Consider the following 27,014-nt stretch of genomic DNA (forward strand, 5'->3'; position numbering starts at 1 on the left):
GACTGTAAAATGAAACACCTTAGCATTTTCTTTACCTGTTTTTCCTCTCATTAAATTAGTTTTATAACAAAATATTGCAATTGCTTTGAAGGCAGTTATCCTGGATTTGTTTTAGGGTAATAAATGAAGCACTACTCCCTCTGCTGCTCTATCTTGTCCTCTAACAGACACTCCTRGAGTACTTGCTAAATGAGATCTTCAGCAGACGAGGAGGATGGTCTGTCTGCCCGGCACCAGCGGCGGACGGGGAGACCGTAGGGCACCCTGTGGGGAACGAGGCTGCGAAGCGCAGACTGCTCCGCGGGGCCTCAGCAGCTAGTGCTAACGGGGAGAAAAAGGTGCAGCGCCTCCTGTAAATCCACAGCAAAACGAGCTATAAACCTGTGAGCTCGGGCGGCGCTCGGCTGCGGGGCCTCGTGCGCGCTGGCCCTTTCCCTGCCTCTCCCAGCTGCCGGCGCCMCGGGGCAGAGCTGCCCTCGTTCTTTGCCCTGGCTGGACRGGGCTCCCTGCGGAAGAGCAAACGYGCCGACAGGGGCACTTTGAAGCTCTTCAGAAAACGGCAAGATTTCACAACCCTGTGACACAGGCATCAAAGYGAGAGCCCGCGACAATTTGCCTGCCGAATCTGGGTTGCTTAAAATTATCTTCAAGGCTGTGGGGGCTATAAAATTACTTATTAAATGGAAATTCTAATTCCTGAGCCAGAGTGAATTCTGAAAAGAAACAACTAGTGTAACTTAGTCATCGAAAATAGGGCAAGGATCCAACTACAGCAAAATAGCACAAGTCGTAAGCAGCCTTGCAGAACAGAGAGCCAGGAGCCACATTCTGAAATCAGAATAATCTCTGTGTTTTTCTTTCTGAATTCAGCACTTTGCTTTGAACGCTTCACTAGGGTATAATCCTGTGAAACATTACAGCTCTTTATTAACCGAAATAATCCCCCTGTTCTTGTTTAAATAAGGATTATTTATGTGAGTAGCCCATTGGGAGCTACATCCACAGGAATGAAGATGCATAACATGGGGATGAAAGGCAAGTTTTTGTTATGGGTGTTACTGAAGTATCCTCAGTAACACTCATACCCATGCCCATTGAGTGTTACCATGAGTAACACTCAATACCCATGCCCAAAAGCCAAGAGAACATGCAAAAACTGGCATGTTCTCTTCATTTCTACTCTTCAGGCCTTCATTTCTACTCTTATACAAACTATGTCATTTAAATACATGGAGGTTCCAGTAGAACAACAAACTGGTTAATCAGATCTTTGGCACTGGAGGGTTAGGAAAAGTTAGAAGATCCATGACAGAGTTAGGCTGGTTGTGGGAGCCTGGTGGGGAGAGAGGGACTTGGAAAACAGCTCCAAACACATTTGCTTGATTTTTTNTTTTTTTTTTTTTTTTTTTTTTTTTTTTTGCTAATGATATTAGCTGGGATTTATAGCTTAATCCTGTTGCAACTAGGAAGATGTTAGGTTCCCTGAAGAACGGTTTACAGCCCCCTGCAGAAACCAGCATACTTAGCCTGCCGCTAAGTTTATGTCAGTGATACTACAGGTGCAACAGGTGTCTCGAYAGGGCTAATTCCTTATAGTACTAAACATTTTTTTTTTCTGTTAATCCTTGGTCTAAAAATGCCATAGAAAACTATTTCTGAAAATCATAAAGGAATACAGCTTTGTGATCAAACTGGAAGTCTGGCTGTTTTGGATGAGCAACCGTTGATACAGATAAAGATGTTTCTATTCCTGCTGACAGATACTGGGATGTCTAACAGAGTAACTTTGGCTTGTTAATACTAGCAGTGTGAAGGAGATGGTTCATATATTTGCCCAGGTGGAAAAAAACAACAACTGATGTCTCGGGGATCAGCATGATCTCAGAAGACAGCGCAAAGGTCAGGGTTACATAAGGTGCTATTCTGGGACTTTCATCTGTTTATTGTCTCAGCGTTTTTTCTCTACTGAATTACTGATCTTATTCACTGTCAAAACACATAAACCTCTCATCCTACTCTATATTTCTTGTATGACGCTATTGTGATCATTAAGTTGCTCTTTTATGTGACCACAATGCACATGACAATGTTTTCCCCACCTGAAACACCTACAAAGCATTACTCCGTTCTACAGATTGGGATTGCTCTCCCCATCCTGTCTCACCTTACTAGCACACTAATTTTATTTTTAAAGGCTGTGCAGTGCATTTTTTATTTATGTGCTTAAAGTTCATCTGTATAAATCAGGCCATCTATGAGCTTCAGCAGAGAATAGAGAACTGACTTAGACAGGAATTTGAGAACTCAGGAACTTCTGTGCATCAAACATTTAATATCAAGGTTTCATTTGGCCATGCAGAGGCAAGATAGAACAGGATGCCGAGTTTCTTGGACATGGGAATGATGGCACTTTTGTGTTCTGCTTTACTCCATTGCTCTAGCAACTCTAATTTTTTTCTGGCCTTACTCTAAATATTAAAAAAGGAGAATAATATCCKAACAGCCTAATCTAGCAGAATATGAACAACACTTCATGAGACGAAGGAAAGGCACTTTTCTAGGACAAGGGTATTTTTGAAGTGTCCCTATAAATATTAGAACTAACTTTTCAAAGAAGCAGTTGCAGGAACCTTCGTACCTGCAAGTGTGCAGCAGCCTATGCACAGGGATTTCTAGCACTGCTCATTAATTTCTGAAATTACATCTGGGAAAGGGCTCCCAAATCCTCTCAAATAATATTAAGGCTGATTTTCTTTTGTAACTGTTTTGTTGCTAAGGATCATTATCCTTAACCTCGCATGCCTTTTCCTTTCACCCTCTGGAGAGTATTTTGCCTCTGTTGTGCTCATTCCGTTGCCTGCGTAGCTCAGGTTTCACGAGGAGGTTAAACCTGTGTGAGCCTGGGCTGCTGTTGCTGCTCTCCCACTGCTGCTTCGCTTGCATCAGCTCTAGACAACTGCTGCACGAGTTGGATCCAAGGGCTGTTCTCACTGAAAACAAAATCACAGAATGACTGAGGTTGGAACTGGCCTCTAAGAAAGAACTCGGCTGGGGATGAGCACTCACACAAGGGGAGGAACGAGGTCCGAGGATGGGCCAGCGGCATTTGGGACTGCCTTGTCACACTCAAATTTGGCCAAACTGCTGGGAAGCTGCAGAGTAAACTAAGTTATGTGACACGATCCTTTTTAAARGCACTTTCACATTTTCAACTTTTTCTTTCCCCACCACTGCCCTGGTTTGCAGCGCAGTTACACACAAGCTGCAGCAGCGCAAGGGCACCGCTGCTCTCCGGCACCAAGACCCGGCTCCACGGAACCACTGTGCGCACAGTGAGATGTTAACCAGCACTGTGGCGGGTGGAATTTTCATGGTGTTACACAGTGTGACAAAAGGTTGCAAGTTGAAGACAGGAATGTTCTTAACACACTGCCCTCTTCTACCCAGCTGCATTTGCTATGTAGGAGTAGTAACAAGAAAATTAACCAGTCTCCAGGAGCCAGTGACTTTTGTGAATATTTAGTGTATTTCTCCTCTAATGTTAGGCTTTGAAAGTTGAGGATTCATGACCTTGACCTGCTATACTGCAACTCTGACCCAGTTTTTTTGCAGCAAAAGTATTTGGGATGACCACTAGAACAGCTTGCCCAGAGGCCAACGGCTGCCCTTCAGCAGTGTCTCATTTCATTAAACATTGCAGCATGACCTAGACAGCTGAAGTTGGACTTCTCTGGTTCTCTGTAGTTGACTTACTACCCAAACTGAGTAGTCTGGCAATATTTCTACAGAAATCTATGAAACGTGAAGCTACATTTCTATACACRCTTGTGTCACCATTGACTGAAGTGACAGTTGATTATGGAACTTTCCAGATCACCTTGGACTCAGAGGGTCTGCAACCAACTGTTCTTGTATCTTAAGTAAAACTTTTATCCATAGCAATTACCTGCACTAATAGCGTTTACCTCTTCTAATTTTTGCTCCCTAAAAATACTCCAGTGAAAGCACAGAAGCCATTGTAAGCATCATATATGTAGCACCACACATTGTTAGCTGATAAAGCACTTCACAGCTGCTCAAGCAGGGACACCCAGAGCACGTGGCACAGGGTGGCGTCCAGGCAGGTTTGGAAGACCTCCAGTGAAGGAGACTCCACAACTTYCCTGGGCAGCCTGTTCCAGGGCTATGTCWCCCTTACAGTGAAGAAATTCTTCCTCACATGGAGATGGAGCTTCCTGGGTTTCAACTTGTACCCATTGCCCCTCGTCCTGTCACTGATCACCATAGGGAAGAGTATGGCCYCTTCCTACCTACATTCTCCCCTCAGGTATTTATACATATTGATCAGATCCCCTTTCAACCTTCCCTTCTCCAGGCTAACCAGGCCAAGCTCACTCAGTCTCTCCTCGTATGAGAGATGCTCCAGTCCCTTAATCATCTTTGTTGCTCTACGTTGGACCCTCTCTAGAAGCTCCATATCCCTCTTATACTGGGGAGCCCAGAACTGCACCCAATATTCCACATGCGGCCTCACCAGAGCTGAGCAGAGGGGCAGGATCCCCTCCCTCCACCTGCTGGCAACACTCCTCCTGACACAGTCAGGATCCCATTGGCCTTCTTGGCCACGAGGGCACACTGCTGACTCATGGTTAACTTAGTGTCAACCAGGACTTCCAGGTCCCTCTCCGCGGAGCTGCTTTCTAGCAGGTCGACCCCCAATCTGTACTGGTGCCTGGGGTTACTCCTCCCCAGGTGCAGGACCCTGCACTTGTCCTTGTTGACTCTCATGAGGTTCCCCTCTGCCCAACTCTCCAGCCTGTCCAGCCCTCTGGAGTGTTGGCCACTCCACCTAAGGATGGACACACCCAAAGGATGGAAACCAAACTTGTTTCTTGAGGGGAAAAAAAAAAACAAATCAGAGACTCCCGCATCTTCAGTTTGCTTACTTTAATTACCGAACCCATCAAGGAAAACAGAAAAGATCGGTCCATACCCACCTACCTCATTTTCTATGTTTTGAACACCGAAACACTTTAAATGGCAATACCAGAAATGGTTATTACTGACATTTGAACTAGTAGTACTTAAACTGAGTCTGGTGATGACTCCCTTGAGCTATTCTTGGCAAACTCCAGCATTAGCTACACTCAATGCAATTTTGAAAGGCTCATCTGCAGCTGTAGCAGACGTGTTTACTTAATGTAAAATGTAGGTCCTTGGATAACCATAGAACACATCATTGTGGAAAAGAAGTCAACCTCTTAGGTCAAACAAGGACATATTTATTCATCTTGTTCAACAGTCAAACCGTGCCTTAGTTTACTGATTTAGTATAAATATTTCCAGCCTCAAATATCAATAGCGCATTACAATCAAGTCTCTAACTTCCAGTTTAAGCCACATTTATCTTTCTCTTGGCATTAAGAAGCCTTTAATTACAGTGTGTTTTAGTTGCTTCCAAGCCCTACTTTCTGCAACCTCYCCCTCCACACAGCCTGAGCCAACGGCCCCCTCAGGGCCCCTAACGGCTCCCGCGGGCTGCGCGGCCGTTACCGCGCGGCCGTTACCGCGCGCCCCGCCCCCGCTGACGCGGCGGCCCCGCGGCTCGTGCCCGCCCTGCCGCCCGCGCCGCGGCGGTGACGTCACTGCAGCATGGCGCCCACGCGGCACGCGCCGGGTAACGCGCGCGCCGCGGCCGTGGGGGGGCGGTGCGGGAGGGGGCTGCGCGCGCGACGCTGTCACGCGTGGGACGGGGGGAGGGGCGAGGGAGGAACCGCCGCCGCTTGCGGCCGCGGCTCGCTGTCCGCCCACGCGCGGCTCCCGCGTAGTGAAGTGCCCCGCTAGCGCAGTTCGCGCGTGGGGTGCCGTTGCGTGGTGCATTGTCCTGCCGAGCGGCCCCCGTGCGTGTGAACGCACGCGGCCAGCAGCACCGTAGGGACCGCAAGAGCCGGCGCTGATGGTGTCGCCTCGGTTGGGCAGGAGGCTGTTGCAGAGGCGCTGGCAGCCCCGTGCGTGGTCAGTGCCCCACGCGAGAAGGGCTTGAGCTGGACCGAGTCTGGAAAGCGCCTGGAGAGCCACGCGGGGCTGTGGGGCAGGGCTAGCTTGAACAAACAAACAGCAGAGGGCTTTGCGGTGCTGCTGCTGCGAGTGGGCAGTGCCTGCCCGCTTCTCCTTCCCCTCTTCACTGGCTGTAAGCGCAAAAAACAAGTTTTAGGTTTTAAAGAGATGTGAAGGGCAGGAGGGGGAAGGCGAGGTACTGCCGGTTGGCGCCGCCGTGTTTCGCGTGGGCGGCCTGCGTGGCGGGGGCCCTCGTGCCCGCGTGGGGGACACCTGCCCTCGGTGCCGGCTGCCCCCACGCAGCCGCCCTGGCACCAGGGCAGCGTCGCTGCCCCCGGGAGCCCTGCCACCCTCTGTATAGACACAACACGCATGGCGGAGCTTGCCTGGTCTTAGCGCCTTGCAGGCTCCCCAGGCTACTTTTGCAGTGTGAGGATCTTCTGTGGCAGAGGTGGCTGTGATCTGCCCGTCCCCATTCCCGCAACACGTAGGGTTGGTCCTTTGCTAGTGACTAGTCCGCTGTTGCAGAGCCGAGTGCGTTTGGCTGCTGTGGGAAGCATCAGAGGGTATTTCCGATGCTTCTGAGAAGCACTGGAGATTCAGTTGAGTGTTCTGCTGGGAGCAGAGACTGCAGCATTGGGAGATGCTTGGGGGTGTTTGTGGCATCCTCCTGCACCAAGGGGCCAGCAGACACTGCTTTGTGCACCCGGCTGTGGTGCAAAATGTGCACATGAGAGCAGAGCACTGGGGAATGGATCAACGTGCTTYTCCCTAGCCTTACAGCAGCTAAAAGGGCTTCAGGAAACCAGTCCATGCTGCTCTGGAGCCGGTTTGTGCTTTCCTGTGGTTCCTGCCTGTCTTCAGTGGCTGCTGGTCTATTGTGAAGAGTTGGGGGTTTAGAGAGGGGCAGTTGTGGTGACAACACTGGTGCATTAGCTGCAATACATGGGCTGGAAACGGTGGACACAACTAGCAGATCTTCTGTGCTGTTCTGCGACTTCACTGACTTTTTGTGCTAGTCATTTGTCCCTTTAAGCTACCTCCATAAATGCATCCGCTACACAAGAGGCTCTTTATCTCTTATGCAACACTTGATTGCTTCTGAAGACAAGTGACAAGCCAGAAAGCGCCAGCAAGGTGCACATAGCAGGTACTGATAAGACACACTGCTTATCTTCCTGGATAAGCAGGGAAAGAAGTAACTCAGCCATAGGGTGCTGGTGCCCGCTGTTCTAGGGATYCATGTACCATCTGTTGCTGTAGTTCGTGAAGCTCTTAACGGTGCCAGAGGGCACCCAGCTGAGGAAAATTTAATTAATTACACCTCAGGTAATTATAGGCCTTTCAAGAGTTATCTTTGGCAGGCTGATAGCAGGAGCATCTCCTCTAGCTGCTCTTGTGTGTTTCTGTGTGCTGCACACTGTTCCTTTTSAGTAGAAGAGTGACTGGTGGTTTGAGGAGATGCAGGGCAATGTTGGCTTGCAGGCCTGGATGTGCAATCTGAAAGGGGCAGTTGCTCYTGCTTAGCATGGGACCTGAGTAGCCTAAGAAATAACAAATACTTYAAAGTGCCTGTAGCCTCTGTTATTCCTCACCTGTACCTCTCATAATAATGCGATGAAAGTGCTGGAATGTTGTCACAGCTTGCCTAATTCTGTTAAAGCTTTGGAAGGAATTTGTATGCATGATTGTTTTGTACCAGGAATGCATTATTTACAGAGGTTCATAAATAATTWAAAAAAAAAAAAMCACCTTAGAGAATCGTTGCAAACATTAGAAAAAATGTGCTTTAAAGCAACTTTCAAGCTTTAGTTGCCATGTTGTGAACATTGGCATGTTGCATTTGGGCATAGTTTATAATCTTTAGTGCTAGAATGATTATAGGTGTGAACAGCTGTTCCAAACAGCTGTCCTGTGCTTGTGATACCCTGACAGAATACTTGGAAACAGAATACCCAAAAAGGGGTGAGAGTTCCTTTAGCTCATTGCAGTTTTCCATTCAAGACTGGTAAATCATTTGATTGTATGATCTAGAGCCTCAGTGATTATCTCGAGGAAGTGAARTAGCATCTTCTTAGGAGGGTGTGTGTATATATCTATATAAAAGTATACACACATATATATATATTAGGGGATATATACATAWATCCCCTAATACGCATATATTTATATGTGTATTGTTTTCTCCCTGTGTAATGCTGTTAGCTTTTACTGCATTTGCTTTTGGTCTGTCTTTACATGATCTGCTAAACTAGTTCTGGCCTGGGGACACTAAGACAATGTATTTTATCTTGCATTTCAGGAGAATTGGGGTAAGTGGTGCTGGCTCCAGCTGTCGCTGCTAGTTTGCTGCTATTTCCTATTTGCTGCGAAGCTTTATAGAGGCAGCTTTTCTTCTGGTGACTCTTGAATGGAAAAAGTTTCCATTCAGAAGAAGAAAGGGATYTTTTCCTTCAGCTTATGGCTGAGCAAATCAAGTTTGGAGGGGCTTGTAAACCTGAAACCTGAAAAAGGTGCCTGTTGAAGATTTTCTCTGCTTAGGTTTCTCCAGATACCTGTTGTGTTTATTCTGTCACAGACTCTTGTGCCCTGTCAGTGTTGGAGAGGAGAGTTCTGCCAGTTGGATGATGAGTTAAAATGATGGCACTTGCTTAGCAGAACTGGCTCTCCATGTCCCTGTTCTCCTCGCAGGACAGAGATCAGCACTTTCCAGCTTGGGCTTAAGGCTTGATCTGCTCTGATTTCCTGTGCCTTTTCAGGCCTGCAGACTTTCTGCTTCCAAACTGAAAGTTGTACAGGCCGAGTGCCAGAGCCCGTCTTGAAGGTAGTGTCAGCTTCATAAGTGAAGAGCAGGCAACTCTTATCCATAGGAAGGGTAGGTAAAATAGGAACTTAAGTAGGAGTTTGTTGTGCTCCTGTAAGCAGAAAACAATACACTGAAGTGGCATTGGTTCAACTGGGCAAGCTGTAGTGAGAACAAAGCAGACTACAGAAGATGCAGGATTTAAATAAAACCCAACAGAAAAACCTAAACACTGATGAATATAAATGTTCTCRGTATGTAGGAGAAGTGTGAAACAAGTCATAGGCTTCAGTGACTCTCAGTGCCAAGGAGCTGCCTTAGAGCCTGCCTTAAAGCTCTCASCCGTGTGTCTTATTGGGTTGTAGCCCTTTCAAAGCAGGTTTGAATTATTGCCCACGTTAATCTGCACTGCAGGCCTACTTTTGGATACAGTGTTTCAGGGTCCTGTGTCTGATACCTTTTGGATGTGAAATGGATTTTATTTTCATGAATACTTTGTTGACTTAATGTGAATAGTTTAAGCTCAAGAACCAGCTGAATCTCCCTGAATCTCCCTGTTTTATAGTAATACTAGGAAAACTTTTAACCTGAAGAAAGGGTGCTTTTTTTTTTTTTTTTTTTAATATTCTGCTATCTTCAAATGTGTTGTGCTTGTTATAAAGCAAATTTCATTTGGCTTCTTTTCTTGTTAAGAGCATGTCTGATTTAGACCTATAATTCCAGAGTTTTGCTGTAATTGTAACCTTGTAATACTGTACTTTTCTCTTTTCTTCAGTTTATGTCTTTTTAGTAATATTGATGTTAAAAGAGAAGTCATATTTAAAGAATGAAGGAAAAAAAAGTTGAATAAATCGGTTAACAGATGCTAGTGAGTATTAAGTACTAAGTCTGTAAGTCTGTATGAGGCAAGGACATGTTTTTGCACTTCAGAAATCTTTCTTTTTTATAGGTGATAGTGCATAACCAAAAAGCAAAACGTTTGCTTAGAATGATTAAGCACAAGCTGAGTGAAAGGGGAATATAAAGAACAACAGCAGGTCACTCATCAACCAGGTCAGATAAGGGGAAATCCACACGCTCCTGCTCTCAGCCCTTGGAAAAGAGGGGCTGTTTGAATCCTCTGTGGGCAGTCCTTGCGAGTGTGTCTTCTTTCTGAAATGATTCTAAATAACTTCAGGGAGGAAAAGGAAGACAAAGTTTAAGAGAGGGAAGAGATGCCACAGTTGTGTGGGGAGTGTATTTTGTTATTAATGGTCTCAAAATTAGTGTTTTGAGTTTTGTTTTATGTATGGGTTAGACTTTGTTTTAGATTGCAAAGCATTGAAATACTGTATCTTCATTCCTAATACAGCTCTGAAATATTTGTTGCTTGCTATTTTGGTCAGTATTAGACTTACCCTATCCAACTATCCAGTACCTTATTATTAGCRTATGGTTTGCTACATTTTCTTCTGGTATTGCTGGAGAGCAAAAGAACCTTCTCTGTTTCTGCAAAGAACTTTATAAAGCCTGGGCATTATCTTTTAGTGTGTCTTATTATCAGCTAACTAGTAGAAATGCAGAATCTTTATTTGCTGTCCTAATCCTGGAAGGATAACAAGGTCCTGTGGCTGTCTATGAATTTGGGATTCAGAAGTGGTTGCACTTGAAGATTTGTCTCTGCTTGCTCAGTTTATCTCTCCCTGCACCCGTACTGCATAGGCAATTAAAGTAAATTTTTTTTAAAAAATGAAATTACTACTTTCTGGTGTGCAATTGTGTGCTCCTTATGATTGTTCTATGGTACAAAGAGTCAGTTTAGCATTTTGATTATTTTCTTTTTTTTAATGGAGATAACAGAAATTGACATACTTTCAGTGTTAAAGACTAGCTTGTACAAAGACTTTAGCATCTGCCCTTGTGAACTTTCAGTGTTCTGTWTTTTTGCAGCTGACTGTATTTAGGTGACTGTTGTACTGAAGCAATTAATTCTAATTCTGCTCGGAAAGATGCAGCTGTCCCTGACATGAAGTGATTTCTGCTCTAGGTGAACTAAACCAATTACAGTTTGATTTCAGTGGAGGCTTAGTTATTTTCTTCTGTTTCTTAAACTGGAAGAACTTAGTGCAGCAGTGTATACATATGAAATTTTGAAGCTGCTTAACTTCTGGGTTTATTTTCTTTCAGCAAATACCCAGAAGAGCATGAGAGAAGAAATTGAATCGGTTCTGCAGGAGCGGATAATGATTTTGGATGGAGGCATGGGTACCATGATCCAGCAGCACGCCCTCTCAGAAGAGCATTTCCGAGGGCATGAATTTAAAGATCATTCCAAGCCTTTGAAAGGCAACAATGACGTTCTGAGCATAACTCAGCCCGATATCATCTGCGACATTCACAAGGTAGTGTGTTCTCATTTGCCTCCCTTGACGAGGAGTAGAAAGAGAATTCAACCTCTGTGTTTCTCTTCCCTTCTGGGGTTCCTGGTTCTCTGGATCCTGCTAAGGATGTGGAGGAGAGTGCTAGATAACCACGGGTGTATGTGGGGGGAAGTAAATGAGCAGTTTGACTGTTCTGGTTGCATCAGAACAGCGTTTGTGTCTTGGTTTCTAATGTCATGCAGCCAGTGTTTTAAAATGTTTTTTTGACTTAGGTTTCTAATGCACTTCTGTTAATTGTAGATTTTGTTTTCTTTCATTTTTTTTTCTTTCCTTTCTTCCTCCTCAGCTAACATTTAAAGTGTATCTAAGTAGGACAAATCTGAATTCTAGGTGTGTGTTTCTATATCCATGTACTAAAAAGCTGTTAAATGTGACTGCCTGAAACAGGCTGCTCTGTAGAGCTTGAGTGTACCTGTTTCCATGTGCTGTCTCCTAGAACACTGAATTTTAGGACATAGAATAAATGGGTTGACTTTTAGGAAACTGCAATAAGATTTTTTTTTCTGTATCATTATTAAGACTTTTTAACTGGTCTTTTACTTCTGCTGAACTTTAAGGGTCTCACTGTAGTAGTTAGAAAATTCTAATACAGCTGGAGCTTCACATCTGTTTTCTTCAGTCACTTACTAGAAAGGTCAATATTTCATTGTTTAGACTCATAATTAACTTAAAATTGTGAAGTTTAGTATGTATTCTGTATTTTTAGATTCACACTCTACCTTTTGGTCTTTACATTTTAAGAATGCTAAGAATTGAATGGAATCAATGCAGCCTACAGAAATTGACATGTAGAAATATGATTGCCATATAGAAATTTGAGGTGGCAACATTTGTAGATTGGGCTTAGTCCCTAGCCTGTCAACTAAGCTGCTGTGGTTGTGGCCTTTAGAAGTTCAGTAGGCTGCTAAGTGAGTTTGTGCTGTTAATTAGGTAAACTGGTTTAAAAGTTGAATTTATTACAGATTAGCGAGGTGGACTGTTATTTGGGAGTGAGTGTTTTGAATCAGACCCTGGTAGCCTGCTGTTCTGTCCCTGGCTGTGGCCAGCTGTAGGGGCTTTGGGAAGAGTGTAAGGAAAGACCAAATCTGTGGTGATCCCCACGGCTGCAGCAACTTGTGGGTCAGGTGCTTTCTGAGCCATCAGTGGTAGCTTCATATTTTATAGCTGAGGAATGGACAGAACTCAAATAAAGTGATTAGAATATTTCTATCAAGAAACAATAATCCCGTCAGAGACCCAAGTGCTAAGTTTTCAATGACAAAACTGATTTTCCCATTTAAAGCCTAATTTAACCTACTTATTTCCTATTACAGTGGCACACAATAAAGTTGAAAAAGTGTTTGCCCGAATCAAGTTTTGAACTATATAAAAGACTCTACACGTTTAACAAATCTTTCTCGTGAAAGTTGTGAAACTTGTCAGTCTAAATGATGGCCTGAAACTCCATTACTTAATTATTTGCATATATATAGGAATCTGTATTTTTTCATATAGGTGCATCCATGTATTTCCATATGTGTTCAGGAGAAGGAATTGAGAGAAAGAATATCATATTATAACAAAACTGATTTTAAAGCAAATTTAATTCTGTTCTGTTGTCATTCAGATCAAGGCTTTGTTTGTCCTAATATCTCTTGAGCTCCTGTGTTTCGTATGGGAAAATCCCGGTGGTGCCTTTTTGATATTTGCATCAGTACTTTGACTTGCTAATAGTTGCAATGCCTCTAGTTCCTTTAATGTGTAGAGGAAGAAATGCAAGAGTAACTTATTGACTTGGACTGATACAGATATTTTTCCAATCACTTCCCATTGGGCTTAATAGATAAAGGGCGGTGATGCTGTCAAAGCATTGGAAGGGCATTACGGTGCTTTCTTAGCTATTTCTGTCCAACTGGGAGCAATAGTTGGTTCTCCCTGGACTAGCTTAGTCAATTTTGTTCTTTAATTCTCAAAACTTATATGTCAGCCTGAAGATTTCCTCTTAATAATTGTTATAAAATTTTCTGGAGTCACTATCAATTACTATTTTTACATGTTTATATACCGTTACTCCATTTACATTTTGATCAACCACAGGAAACTGTAGTAAAACTCATCTTCCGCTGTGGTGTATCCAAGTCTGGCAGAAGAGAGATGTGTAGTAAGTTGAATGCTGTGGATTGTTGCATTCCAGAATGCAGTTCTATGTACTTTTTTCTTTGGATGAAAAATAGGTGGGGTTTTTTTTTGTCCTTTTTTTTTTTTCATTTTCAGTGGTACCTGAAATGATTTAATGTTTCCAAAATATGTGAATGGATGATGTTCCTGTTACTTAAGAGTTAATCTGATCAGCAAGAATAGCTAGGGAAAGAGGAAGACTGTTGATAAAGGTCATCAAAATGCAAACTAAGAATCTACAGAATTGAAATACAGAGTTGTATTTCAGTTTACATGGATGTTTCAGTTTATTTCCCTGGGAATTAGACAAATAACTGAAGTGGAACTCTTAATTATTTTTGTGAACCTGGGCCATTAGTTAAAGTTTAAATGTGAGYGGCACAAACAATAATTCTCTTAAGCTTATTTTCTGTCCCTGGATGCTCTTCTGCTGTGCACGTTTTAAGTTTCCTTYCCCTCACTTGTTATATAAATGCTGCCTTTTCGGGGATTGCCCGGGGCAGACCCTGCTTGCTGAGGGCTGTGTGGGTGCTCTGTACTGTGCTCCTCTTTGAAAATGTAGAATGCGCTCCAGGCTCTGAACTTAGCAGTGGAGAGGACCCTGTAAATGTCACCTGGTAGTAGGAAGTGTGACTGGTACTAAACACTGAAAAATCATTATGTGCACACTTGTCTTGCCTTGGCACTGTGCTTTTGGCTTCAGAGTAAGGCTTGGGATCTGATCTGCGTTGAATTAGGAGATGGCTTGTGACTTCTTTCAGCCGAATACAACCAAATAATTGGGGGACTTTCTTTCCAGAACCAAATTCTGAAAGTGCTGGAGATGGATATCTCTTTTTTTTTTTTTTTCATTCATTTCTTACAGGAATACCTGCTGTCGGGTGCTGACATCATCGAAACCAACACTTTCAGCAGCACCCGAGTTGCACAAGCTGACTATGGCCTTGAGCATTTGGTAAGAATTCTGAACTATTTGGACATTATGATGTTAAGACTTTTGTCTCGATAGCCAAAACTAGCCTAGTCCCTGGGTCCCTTGGCATTGCATTGATTGACTGAGCTGTCTCTAGAGCTGTGTGTCCTGGCTCTGTGCTGACAGCCAGAGACCATCACAGTGTCTTTGCTGCTTGTTTCCATTATTAGCAATTACGCTCTTTCTGTGTAACAACCTTAGCATGCCACTTCGTGGTAGAGGAACAGGCAGTAGTGATTTGCCCTAGATTTTGTTTGAGTGTTTGCAGAATGTCCTAGTCCTGTGAAACAGTTTGCTTCAGTGCTTCCAGTTTGCCAAGTGCCACAGTGGAAACTCTGTGTTCCCTGTTGTCCTTTTGCTCAGCTCTGTGGCACAGAGAGCTGTTGCAGGCGGGCAGAGCTCTCTGCTGTGTGGGACTCCGTAACTTTGTGTCTATCATGCCTGTTCTGGGGCTTATGTTGGTTTGAAAGTGCAGATAATTATGCAAGAAAAGAAATGGAAATGTGTCACCTGAAATAAAAGCCATTTTAAAAATAGATAGGTTTTTCACTTAATGTCCTCTTGAGCTTCCATTGACTTYGGTCAAATTTAATTAGTACCTTACAGAATTATTTTACTATTAGCAACTGTAGAGTGAGATGTGTGGGATGGGGCCTGTCATGTCATGTTCTTGCTCAGATGCGTAAAGCTCTCCCCACTGAGCTCATATAAAACTGCATGTGTGTTTCTCTGGCTTAGGGAGCATTCAGAGTGCACCGCAGGCTGCTTAGTAGAAATGCTGCATTTCTTTGAGGAAGAGATATTTTGCACAGAGCTAACAGTTTCTTGGTAATTTTCTGTAATTGTTCTAGGCCTATCAGTTAAACAGAGCCTCAGCACAGGTGGCCAGAAAAGCAGCAGATGATGTAGCTGCTCAGACAGGTGAGCAATAKTTATTTTAATTTGTCATTCCTTTATGTTTTTAAACATACAAGTTTTGGAAAGTTGTTAGCCTTAGTGTTTGGCATCACAGGGGTGCAGCAGAGATGTGTGCGCTTTTGTTGCATGCATAGTAGTAACTTCCCTGCAAGGGAGTGATGTGAAGAAGCTGTGAGGATGATGAGCATTTTTGCGAGGTGTATGATATGCTGGCATGTTCTGCAGGATGCCTGTCCTGTGCCCAGCTGCTCTAGGCTACAGGAGATGCTCTTCAAAATGATTTGAARGTCATCAGACGTACTTTAAAGTGACTGTTAGAAGTAGCTTAGATTTGGAAGATACGATTCACTTCTTGCTAGTGAAGAGTTAGGATAGCTGACTCTGGGTGAGTGTGGAGTACCACTTACTCCTAGTGTAGGTGTCTTGTTTTCAGGAGCTCCACGGTAGCTGGAATTTTCTTAGTACTCCCCCATCACCTGCTCTGCTCTGTCTTTTTGCCTCTGTGGCTTTGTTAATGTCTCCTTTCAAAGACAAGGAATTTCTCACATTCTAGCATCCAAGTGTATTTCAAGCTAATAGTGCTACTGTGTGTCCAGATACCAACTTATTGATGTGATTCATGTGATATTCATGTGATATGCAATAAAAATGCAAGAGTTGAAACATGCTTTATTTATTTTTTTATGAATATACCCCAGAGTATCTAAGTCATGATATATAATGAAAAATTCCAGAATAGTTTGCTGCTGTGCATTTTTAGTAATTGAGTGAGACCTCCTATGTAAGAGACAAATCATACTGAAAGAAAATTTGACTTATGGCAGCTGCTTGCAGTTGTCTTTGGCTTAAAATGTTCTTTTATATAGCGTGTGTGTGTACAAAACATCTTGTGGGATAAAGTTAAAGAAGATGGGTCTGATGGTAGTCATATATACTCTCCACAGCAAAAGTAATTTCTTGTTAAAATATGGCAGTTTTTCATCGTTGAAAAATATCTGTGTCTTGAAGACATTGGAGGTTTTTTCTAGTGATGGAGTCATTAAGGTTGGAAGGGACCTCTAGAGATCATCTAGTCCAACCCCCCTGCTCACGCAGGGTCACCTAGAGCACRTGGCACAGGGCTGCGTCCAAGCAGGGTTTGAAGATCTTCAGAGAAGGAGACTGTACAACCTCTCTGGGCAACCTGTTCTAGTGCTCTGTYACCCTCACTGTTCTGTAATTTTATGATAAGGATGTTGTTGTTAAAAAAAACAAAACAAACAAACAAAAACCAGAGGTAAGCTGTGGTTTTGTTTGTTTGTTTTCTTCTCTCTCTTGCTTTAGGAATTAGGAGATATGTTGCTGGAGCCATGGGTCCAACAAACAGGACGCTCTCTGTATCGCCCTCTGTGGAAAGGCCAGATTATAGGAACATCAGTAAGTATAACAGTCAAGTCACTTGACTTAAATCATAGACTTAAAGAGACTTCCATGTAATTTTAGCATAATTTCTGTTTTACAGCTTTTGATGAGCTGGTTGAAGCCTATACAGAACAAGCCAAAGGGCTTTTGGATGGAGGAGTGGATATCATGTTAGTAGAAACCATATTTGATACAGCCAATGCTAAGGTGAGACTCCTGGGGGGGAAAAAAGTGAGTAATAGTATGAATTTGGTGAAATACTGATAAAGYAGCATGATAAATGAATGATAAAACAACTTGTTCCAGGATTTTATCCTTTACCTTTTAATATATTCTGTTAATGTCTTCCTGTCTAAAGGATGCCTGTGTTAGAGAGAAGATGTGTAGAGTGCCCTGATCTTATTTGGTTACTCTGTGATACTTGTTYTCTTCTTGTCGCTAAGATCTGTTTGAAAATTCAGGAAATGTTAGAGGTGAGGGAAATGACCTTTGGGTTCACTAAGTTCTCACAGACAGTATGAGGTAGCAGGTTGTATGAAGAGCCACAAAACTTTTAAAAAAGTAATAGAAAGATAGTGTTTGTGTGCATTAAACTAAGCAGAAAAATGATAACTGARTAGCCCCCAAATCAGCCATTAACACTCTGTACTTTATTCTATAGGCTGCTCTTTTTGCTCTCCAGAAGTTGTTTGAGGAAGAGTATGATCCCCGACCAATATTTGTAAGTGTCTATCACTTATTTACTTAACGCTTTACAACTGCTTAGACCTGGTTCCTGAATTAGATGGAGGTAGCAAGTGATAGAGGTATTTTGAAATACAGCTTGAAATGAAGGAAGTAAATGTGCTTTTTCTGCCCTATCACCTGATTGTGGAAGGAGAAACTTCTATGGGAAGCACTTCATGTAATCAACCTGAAGTAGTTCCATCCAGTTTGTCAGCTGAAGATCAAAGAACAACTGCATTCCCGCATATAAATAAATATCAGAGAAAAAAYAGCTGGTAATGGGGCTTTCTCAGGCTTGCTTTCCAAGATGGTAAAAGAACCAGTGCTTCAAAGAAGAAATCGTGGGCCCTTTTGTTTGTTTGTTCTTTGTTTGTTTGTTTTTCTCGCCAAATGTTCAAGTGACAAACGCATAGCGACAAATACAAAAATAGGAAAGCTTRTTGTGAAAGTTTTGTTGGTTGCTTTTGTGTGTGTGTAGTTTTTCTTTTCTGCATCAAAGGGGAATTGGAATAGCAAAGAAGATTCAAACTGCATCAGAAATTTATGTGATTGCATAGTGGCATTCTCTATCCTGTTCCATTTCTTTCTTGTTGTTCCTATTATTTCATTTGCAGCTCCCTACTGGTGGGGAGCTTTGAATTTGTTTCCATAAAACTTTCTCCTGTTACTYGAGTTTGATTCCTGAGCAGTTAAGGGCAAGTTTGGAATGTGTCTATGTTTCTATAACTATTATGTAGTTGGATTTTCTTTTTCTGCGTTCCCCACTTAGTGTTTATCAACAGTGAGTTTCATTTTATTTTATTCCTCCATAGCAGTCCTGAGACCTGAAATAACGTAAAGGAGGAGGCAGGGAATATGACAGGAGCTGTATCTGCTGATAGTTGCCTACATAAGTGGATAACCACTGCTGATTTCAAACCCCTAGGTTTAGAGGCYGTCGCAGGGGTACTGTAGCACTAACGTTGCCCTCCCCTAGAATGGTCTGTGCAAGTTTTTGTTGAGAGATTAAATACTGATTGGTCAAAAGTCTAGAGACTTCCAGGGGACACAAGATGTAGTTTTTCTCTTTAGGTTGTATCTCATCACTTTGAGTAGAACACAGATCTGTGTGTTTTGACTTCTAATAGTTCAACCTTTCGAATTCATCTTTATTTTTTTATTCTTTCCTTTTCTCTGTGTCCCTCTTGATATTTAGGTGTCTGGAACTATTGTAGATAAGAGCGGACGTACCCTCTCAGGCCAGACGGGAGAGGCATTCGTCATTAGTGTTTCTCACAGTAAGCCACTTTGGTAAGGAAACGTGTCCTTATCTTATTAAGATAACTCATAGATTGTCTCACAAATTTTTTTTTATTGGAATTCCTTGCTTAGAGGAAAATAGAAGATATACTAACTGTGATAATCAGTCCTGTGTGTTGTTAGTGTGCTCYTCTGTTACTGTTCCTTAATTTTTTTGGTCCTTGTTCTGTTTTTTGTTTGTTTGTGAGAGCTGCTGAAATCAYGATTATGGCACGGTGTTAAAAACAAATCCCTTGAAACTTTGAGCTGACCTCAACTGTCCTACTGTCTCAAACTCTGCAAAGAGCTGTTTGCTGATGTAGCAGGACCTAGGGCTCTTCATTACAGGGAAGCTGTGCCCAGTACCATTTCAAAAATGTTAGAGAATGGATTGAAAGAGCAAGTCATAAGACTTCCTTCTGATGGTCTTTTCTTTTTTCTAAATTCTTACCAAATTGCATACATTCACTAAGATTTTTTTCCAAGTATATTGTTRTTTTGAAAATTCCTGTTGCTTTTGTTTGTTTACATTCTTTTCTGTTCAGGGAAAAAAAAAGAAAAAAATCAACCAAGTAGATTAGAGCTGTGAAAAAGTAAAATAKAGCATATTTTAGTCATTGTACAGTCTTGCATGTTAATTTGCATAGTATTATGTTTCTCTAGTCCTCCCTGTTTCTATACTCTTTGCTGCCTCTTTCCTCCCTCTTCTCCCTTTCCTATTATTTCTTCTTTCAGTTAGTTCTTCGCATGAAAATTATACTGCAAAATAATAATAATAATAAAAAAAAGCCTTTTGCTTCCCGAGTGGCATGCCAAGCACATTGTGATGAGCCATTGTTTTTTTTTTCCAACAAAAGTCCAGCTAAAATTTCCAATCTGTCATCCTAGCGATACAGGAGCAGAAGACGTTCTGCAGTCACAGCTTTCCTGACTGCCCTTGAGGCTCCGCTCTCCCAGGCCAGACGGGGCTCCAGAAGTAACATATGGAGCCTCTTGGAACGGGGTGGTAGTTGACTCCTTCGCTCCACCTTGCAGCCTAGTGATTCATATTGGCATGAGTCCTTTTCTGATAAGCTTCTTCCTGACTCTGCTATCTCTGAAGAGGAGAGAAGGGCACCAGAGCAGGAATTAGGAATTTATTAACCCATATTTTGTAAGAGCTCTCCTGTGTGCCTCAGTGCTTAGGGCCTGTTTCTGTTTTATGGGAAGGTCACTATATAGTAATGTAGCAGAAGGGTCTTAATGTGGGAGCAGATTGTGTTTTAATTCTGTTGCTGCTGCCAAATTGGTAGAGAGTGGCTCTAGGCTTGAGAAGAAAGCTGGTTGTTTCTGTTTGGTAATAGTGTCAGAGGCATCAACTTATGTCTATTTGTGCATTTCCAGTTGGGTTTCACGTCCATTTTGGGGTAACACACGGTCCTTAAATCCGCTTGGTTGGAGGCCCGTTTAGAAAGACTAAGGTCAGTGTCCTAGTGCCGTAGCTGGTGGCTGCGGGAGGCTCCCACGGGGAGCACTGCGGGACGGGTGACCGGCTGCCTGCGGGGAAGGGGCCTGATTCCCTTTGTGCCATCTCTCATCCTGAGTGCTTTACTGTGGAAGTGGTAGAAAGACACCCTTGGAGTTCAGGGCCCTGATGTGCTCTTTGTTCTGATCCCAAAGTGCGCTGCACTGTGAAAGCACCAGCAGCTTTCACAGGAGCTGGTAAGTGGGTGCTGTGAAGAGCRAGCGAGGGAGAGGTGATTTTCAGGGTGAGGGAGTGATGGTTGTTAYACCAGCAGCAGTGTTGTACCCGCTGCCTGCTTCCAGGCTCCTGGCTTTGAGGCCAGCCTCACGGATTCGCTTTCTCGAGTRTTTTCCGTCACGCTGGTGCCGGGTGGCGGGTGAAGAAGGTGCAGGCACTCGCTCCTGAGCGAGTGTCCGTGTCTGTGCGTGCCGGCCTCGCTGGGATGGTGCCGCAGCGCGGTGTGGACGCTGCTGCGCTCGCAGGCCCCCCAGCCGCCCCGGGCTGGGGCTCGGGGCGCCCAAGCGGCTYGTTTGCCCAACGCCGCAGCCGCCTTCGTGGTGCCTCTGCTGAGGCTGGGGTGGGGTGAAGACAGAGGCAGATGGGGCAGCGAGCAGAACCAGAGGCAGGTGGGTCCGAGGAGAGGCRGGGAGTAATGGAGCTGCCTAAATGAAAGGCAGTTGCCTTGATTGGGGGGAAAAAGTGTCAGCTGGAGGCTCGTAAATTGAAYGTGACTTAACAGGAGTAAATGTATTGCATTCATCTACGTTTAATTAGAGCCGACAGTCTTATTAATGGCTCTTACCATGTTTTACTTCAAAAATCCTAAAATAGGAGCTCACACCGCAGTAACTTCCAGATCTTCGTTGTTGTACTTGTAGGCTTCTTGAGTTAGCATATTCTGGGGAGTTCTATATGAGTGTTTAAAATGTATGTAAGCACAAAATGGGGAGAGGGAAGTAAAGGATTTTTCATAGAACCTCTTCTACTTCAAACCTCTGCTACTTCTACTGTAAAAGTAGAGTGACCTGTGCAAAATGCATCAGAAAAATCATGTGAAGGTAGATCAGGCTATTGAAACAACAAGCTGTGGGAAGAAGAGGTGTGTGCGTCATTGGGTTCAGTACACTGACGGTACAGTGTTCAGAGGGTGCCAGGAACCCCTTGGATCTCAAGGATTTGTCATTCGGTCCAAGTATTTGCTGCTGTTATCTGTGCAATTACCAGTCTAAAGTCCCTGCCTGCTCCTAAGAAACAGGAGAAGTTAAAGCCATTTTGAGTTCCCAGTTGAGTGCTGGGTTTATTGCTGCTGACATATAGGTGGGCGTACATGTGCTGCGTTAACCGAGCTGCTCTAGAGCAGGCCTGGCATTCAGTTAGCTGGAAAATATGGGTATTATCCCTCAAGTTTCTGTGTAGTGGACTCTGTCCTCCCTGACACTGCCCCAGGAAAAGCAAAAGATTTTTTTGCCCCTTCTTTTTCCAGCAGCACTGTGAGCACCTTCTGAGTTTTGCAGAGTTTATGAGATGGCTGCTACAGTGCTGGAGAATATTGCAGAAACATCTGTAGTAAAAGGTCTCAGATGTCCTTTATGAAAGAAAAAAATTACTTTTTAATCTCAATGCAGTCATTTTGAATTCAAGTCCCACTTGCATATCTGTGGTTGATTTGAGGAAAACAGGACCATACCTCTTATCCCGGTAAAACTGTTTAAGAAGCTTATTCATGTGAGAAGATTCCTGGTGTAGTGCTGTCCAGGTCCCTAAAACGCAGGATAAGGCACTGAGCAGGTTCAATGCAAAAACTAAATGCAGTTATAAGGCCTCCTCAGGGATGCGCTCAGTTATTTCCAGCGTTGACAAAATTTATGTGCAAATTTTAAAGAAAAGTGAGTTAGTTTGGGGCAATTCTTCGCTCTTTCAGCTATTTCATACTTCCTGCAGCGCAGAACTCCGTTTCAGTCTGTCATCTGAATTCCACCCGCTCTCTCCTTCACCCAGGACGTGCAGAGCCCTCCTGTTGCTCTGGCTGCTGTCAGACTGGTCAGACTGTCGCCGCTGCCTTCCTAGGCTCGGAAATGACATCTGGGTGTCCCACTCCCAGTTCAGTCCCTTCCTTGGGGGCTCCCCCTCGCCCTTCTCCTCCACCCGGAGAGGCCTCTTGTGTGGCAGAGATGGCATCTTCCACCATCCACCGGGAGACCAGGGTGGTTGAGGTGTAGATCATTGTGAAAGTTAGTAGTTACCAGCACTAGCTTTAATCTCTTTTGTTTATAATAGGTGTTCTTGTGCTCAAAGTATAAATATGTACTTTTTTTTTCTAGTGTTGGCTTAAACTGTGCTTTAGGGGCAGTTGAAATGCGACCTTTCATTGAAACGATTGGGAAGTGCACAACAGCCTACATCATYTGTTACCCCAATGCAGGTACATTGTGTGCATGTGCACATATTCCTGTGCTTGTGTACAGAAGAAATACGTTTAAACATTCCTTTTCAATTGGAAATAAGAGTTAGTTTAGCTTGAAAAGGTTGTTGCTACCATTAAAAACAAATTAAGAACTTTTTAAGCTTCTGAAAATAATTGTTTTTAGCTCTATGACAATGAATTCAGAACACTGCATAATTAATGATTGAGTAATGATTGCAAGGGTGATGAGGCATTGTAATTGTCATAGAAGTGCAGATATTTTAGGGGTATTTTGTGTGGAATTTACTTGTGCTTTTGCAAGGTTTTAACCAAATTATAATTTTTCAAGGTCTTCCCAATGCTTTTGGTGGTTATGATGAAACTCCAGAAGTAACTGCCAAGCACATAAAGGTGTGTAATATTTCTCATAAACATGTCAAATTTAGCAGATTGGTAGATATGGACATACATCTTGGTATTTTATGCGCATTTGTTAGATTGTGTTGCTTTTTTCCTTGGATAGCTGTTCCTGTCATTTTGTCTGCTCGTAGCCACCAGTATTTTTGAGGTGCCAGAGTAAGAGAAACTCTTTAGGTAACTCTGAAAACCTTGGATGCTTTGGGCTCCCTTTGCCTACGCCAAACAGTTTTGCTGCAGCTGGATCTGCAGGTGTTTAGCATTTGCACTCCTGCATTCTTGCATGCCTCTTTGGGAATCGTTTGGAAAGCTGAGCGGTTTTTAGGAACATGGCAGAGATTCGGAGCTGTGTTTGTAGGGCCCCCGATGGGGCAGCAGTGGAGGTGGCCTCCCGAGCGCTGCCCTAGCCGTGTCCGGCAGAACGGGGTGGTTGGATGTGCTGCGGGTCAGCACAGCCAAGGAAAGCAGCAGCAGCATCTGCATGTTAGTTGCTTTCTGCACTGAAGTGTCAATGATCTCTGCAYTCTTCCAAGTTTTCCCCTGGAATTTGAGCATAAAACCAACCAATTTCAAATACACTTTGCTAAAATTAGGTGTCAGAGTTGTYGAGTTGTCAGCATTAGACATCTACATCTGCAAACAAATCCAAAGGAAAACAGTGATGGTGTTTCTTTTTTTTTTATTTAATCTTTTGTGATCCTCAAAGTTGCTTAATATGTGGAGAATACAGGTGTCAGATACCTGTACTAACTTGTAACTAAGTTCTGTGTTTTCCTTTTACAGAATTTTGCCATGGATGGTTTAGTTAATATAGTTGGAGGTTGCTGTGGGACTACACCAGCACATATCAGGTACTTTATGAAGCACAACTTGAGGTGCGCTGAACAGTYGATAAGTTGCAGCTTCCTTGGAGCAATATTCCCTGGCATGTCTTAGAGTTCCCTTAGAAGATGAATTGCTTGGATGGAAATAGCAGCAGTGTGTGCAGCAGAATAATCTGGCTTTCGCAGCCCCATGTGTTTTGAGGGATGGGTAAAGGCATGATCCTGGCAGGGCTATGCCTCTGCTGATTTGTCTTCTAAACTTGTTCCAGCATCATTCCTCCCTCTTTACCTTTGCAYAGAATAGAATTCCTGTCTTTGCTCCCTTACTTTCTATCTTCTTCGTCAGCCCCCTAGCTAGTTGGTGAAATGTCAGATTTTCTGTGATTAGTAAAAGGAAGGCTCGGGGAGGGGAGAAAGGGGAGAAAATCTATAATGGCCTTTGGGAGTGCTATAAAGCTGGTGTTAGTCTTGGCCAGCTGTGAGAAGTTTTTTGTATCTTTCTCCCTAAAAGTAGGACGGGAAAAAAACGTCACTTCTTCACCTGGGTTTGAAAGAGAAGGTGCTTATATGATTCATTTTTACCCTTATACAACCTGGGAGGAGGTAGTACCTGAGTGTGCAGAGGACAGCGTGTGCTGTTCCTGACTGGAGTCAAAAGAAGGGTAATAGCTCCTGAACCTCCTGACTTGTTCTGAGCTCTGAGAAATGCATCTGGACACAGAATGGTGTTTGTCTCTTGTTTCACTGCAATTGCCTGTTGCTCAGCTCAATAAATCACGAGTGCAGAGTCACTGTAGCTGAAGGCTGCTGCTGATATCCATCAGGCTCCCTGCGTGTGAGCATCCAGTTGTCATAGTTTATAATGCTCTGTATTTGATAAATCTTCATCTTTGTACACTCCCTGCCAATAGCTACATATTTCTCTGCACAAAAAGTGAAACGTGCCCATTAGACTTGTCTGTGACAGGGCTGACTTGGAGGTATGGGGTGAATGTCAGGAATGTTCTATTGGTCTTGTTTGGAGTCCTATAATTCTGTTCCAAGCCTCTGTGTGTCTTTTCTTCCCTCAGGAAAATTGCTGAAGCTGTGAAATGCTGCAAACCTCGTGTGCCACCATCTTCTCTCTCTGAAGGATACATGCTGCTATCAGGTAAAGCAGAGCGTGACAATGTGAGCTTTCCAACTCGGGTAACCTTCCTATGTTAATATATTTGTTACTTTCTGCTRATCAGAATGGCTGCTCATTTCTGGCTGTACCTGAACCCAGCCAGCTTATACAGATGTAAATCTTGCTGCTTTGGCCTGTCCCAGGCTGAATTCAAAGGATTAACAGCACAATTTATTGCAGTCTTGTACAATATAATCAGGACACCATATTTTACTCAGTAAATCTCAGGTGCACTGTAATGGTGAATTATCTTTATCCTTACTCTCAGATAATTTAACTACAGCTGATGCAGAGCTGGGAAGGGATCCTTGTTCATCTGTTGAGGCCCCGAGTGGTCTCAGACCTGGATCCTCTGTGCTGGGGCCATGTTATGGTGCACCATCTAGCTCTATAAYGYATTAAAAAAAAAAAGGTTTTGCTCTGTAGATTACTCAACCATACATTCTTTTAAGGCACTGAGAAATGTTTCCAAATAAAACAGACCCTTCATTTTGGGTTTGTATTTTATATCTCAGTCAAAGCAGTTTAACATAGRTGAAATAAATGGTGATTTCCTGCAGGAGCCCTCTCTATCCCCCTGCAAGGCTTGTTTGCCACTGCTCTGCCTGTTACCCGTGAGTCCTCCTTGGCTGTGGCCTGGCTTCCCTGCACTTGGACATGTGGTTAAGAGTCGTTCCTTTGTGGGGCAGCCAGGTCAGCGGGCGGCCTCGCCACGTGTCAGAGCGGTGAGATAACAGCTGGGAATGGAGGGGCATGCAGGGATGCTCAGAGCATCACAACTTCGTGGCATTTCACATTGGATGAATTAGTTGTTATTTACTGTGGGTCAGGTAAATTATTGACTATAGAGGATGCCCTTTGGCATACGTGTTGGAAGYGGTTGTGTATTTATAATTAACTTCTTTCATTGTGTTGCTTTGAGCTAGTTACTCATTAGATCTGTGCACGTCCTCGTATGCTGATAAACCTTGACTCCCAAAGAAGGATAGGCCTGTGTTTCAGAAATCAGAAAGGGGTATTTGCCTTTTTTTTTCCTCTGTGTTTTGTGTTTTTTTTTTTTTAACAACTATGCACAAAAATATCTCTTCAAGGTCTGGAGCCGTTCAGGATTGGGCCGTACACCAACTTCGTTAATATTGGCGAGCGCTGCAACGTTGCAGGATCACGCAAGTTTGCTAAACTCATCATGGCAGGCAACTACGAAGTATATATTTTTTAAACAATGATCTTTATAGATAATGATCTGATCTTCCCTGCTGTGTTGCCTTGCATTAGTAGCTGTTTCTTTTGCTGGCACAAAGCCCTGTTTTGTGACAACTAGAAGAGGGGAAAAAATAAGAACGCTTCCTCATATCCCTTTGTCTCTGTGCTTATCAGCTCYTATAAAACGTACTAAAAAGTTTCTGCAAGGTGGGATTTTTCCTTTTTTTGACAAATGCTACAGGAAGCATGATTTTCCATTTTGGTTTAGTTGCACTGAGCGGTGGTACAGCAAATGCCCTGCTCAGTGCTGTGTTTATGGGGAATTTACAGGGCAGAGAGGCCGAAGGAAAGGGCTGGTAGTGCCGCCTGCCTCGCACGTGCCGAGCGTGCCTGAGGCGGGAGAGGAGGCCGGGCYGCCCTGCAGCCTGGCGCCCACTGCTCCCCGCCAGCGCCTGGCCTGGGCCCGTGTGCCCTTGGATCACGGGCTGAGCGAGAGCCGCTGTGGAAARAGGGATTCGGAAAGTGCTTGCCAGTTGGAATGGCTCAAGAACCAAAGCAGAAAGGCTACAGAGCTGGTTTTTGTCTTTATACTGGTGTATATCTTCCCTGTAACTTTGTTAAAGCAAATAGGGTAGTCGTGTTTCTTGCCGGCTGAGGCTCTGCCCCCGAAACATGCTCTGCTGTTCCAATCAATACAGTCAAGATCACAACTTCAGCTTAGTTTTACAAGGGCTTTTGAGGTCTTATGATTTGGGAGGCAA

General features: G+C 43.6%; 1 protein-coding gene across 1 annotated transcript; it reads left to right on the forward strand.

Annotated features, from left to right (window-relative positions):
- The first annotated feature begins 5,652 nt into the window (after window positions 1-5,652).
- Window positions 5,653-26,888, forward strand: LOC112945709 (methionine synthase-like). The gene is made up of 14 exons (XM_026037371.1): window positions 5,653-5,677; window positions 11,027-11,241; window positions 14,303-14,392; window positions 15,262-15,331; window positions 16,652-16,744; window positions 16,830-16,936; window positions 17,391-17,450; window positions 18,651-18,745; window positions 22,559-22,743; window positions 22,991-23,052; window positions 23,842-23,909; window positions 24,953-25,032; window positions 26,142-26,243; window positions 26,584-26,888. Exons 1-14 carry the CDS (start codon window positions 5,653-5,655, stop codon window positions 26,886-26,888), a joined length of 1,557 nt encoding a protein of 518 aa, XP_025893156.1.
- The last annotated feature ends 126 nt before the right edge of the window (window positions 26,889-27,014 follow it).

The sequence above is a fragment of the Nothoprocta perdicaria genome, unplaced genomic scaffold (assembly GCF_003342845.1).
Source record: "Nothoprocta perdicaria isolate Ctin4 unplaced genomic scaffold, notPer1 scaffold_197, whole genome shotgun sequence".
In the NCBI taxonomy this organism is placed as follows: domain Eukaryota; kingdom Metazoa; phylum Chordata; class Aves; order Tinamiformes; family Tinamidae; genus Nothoprocta; species Nothoprocta perdicaria.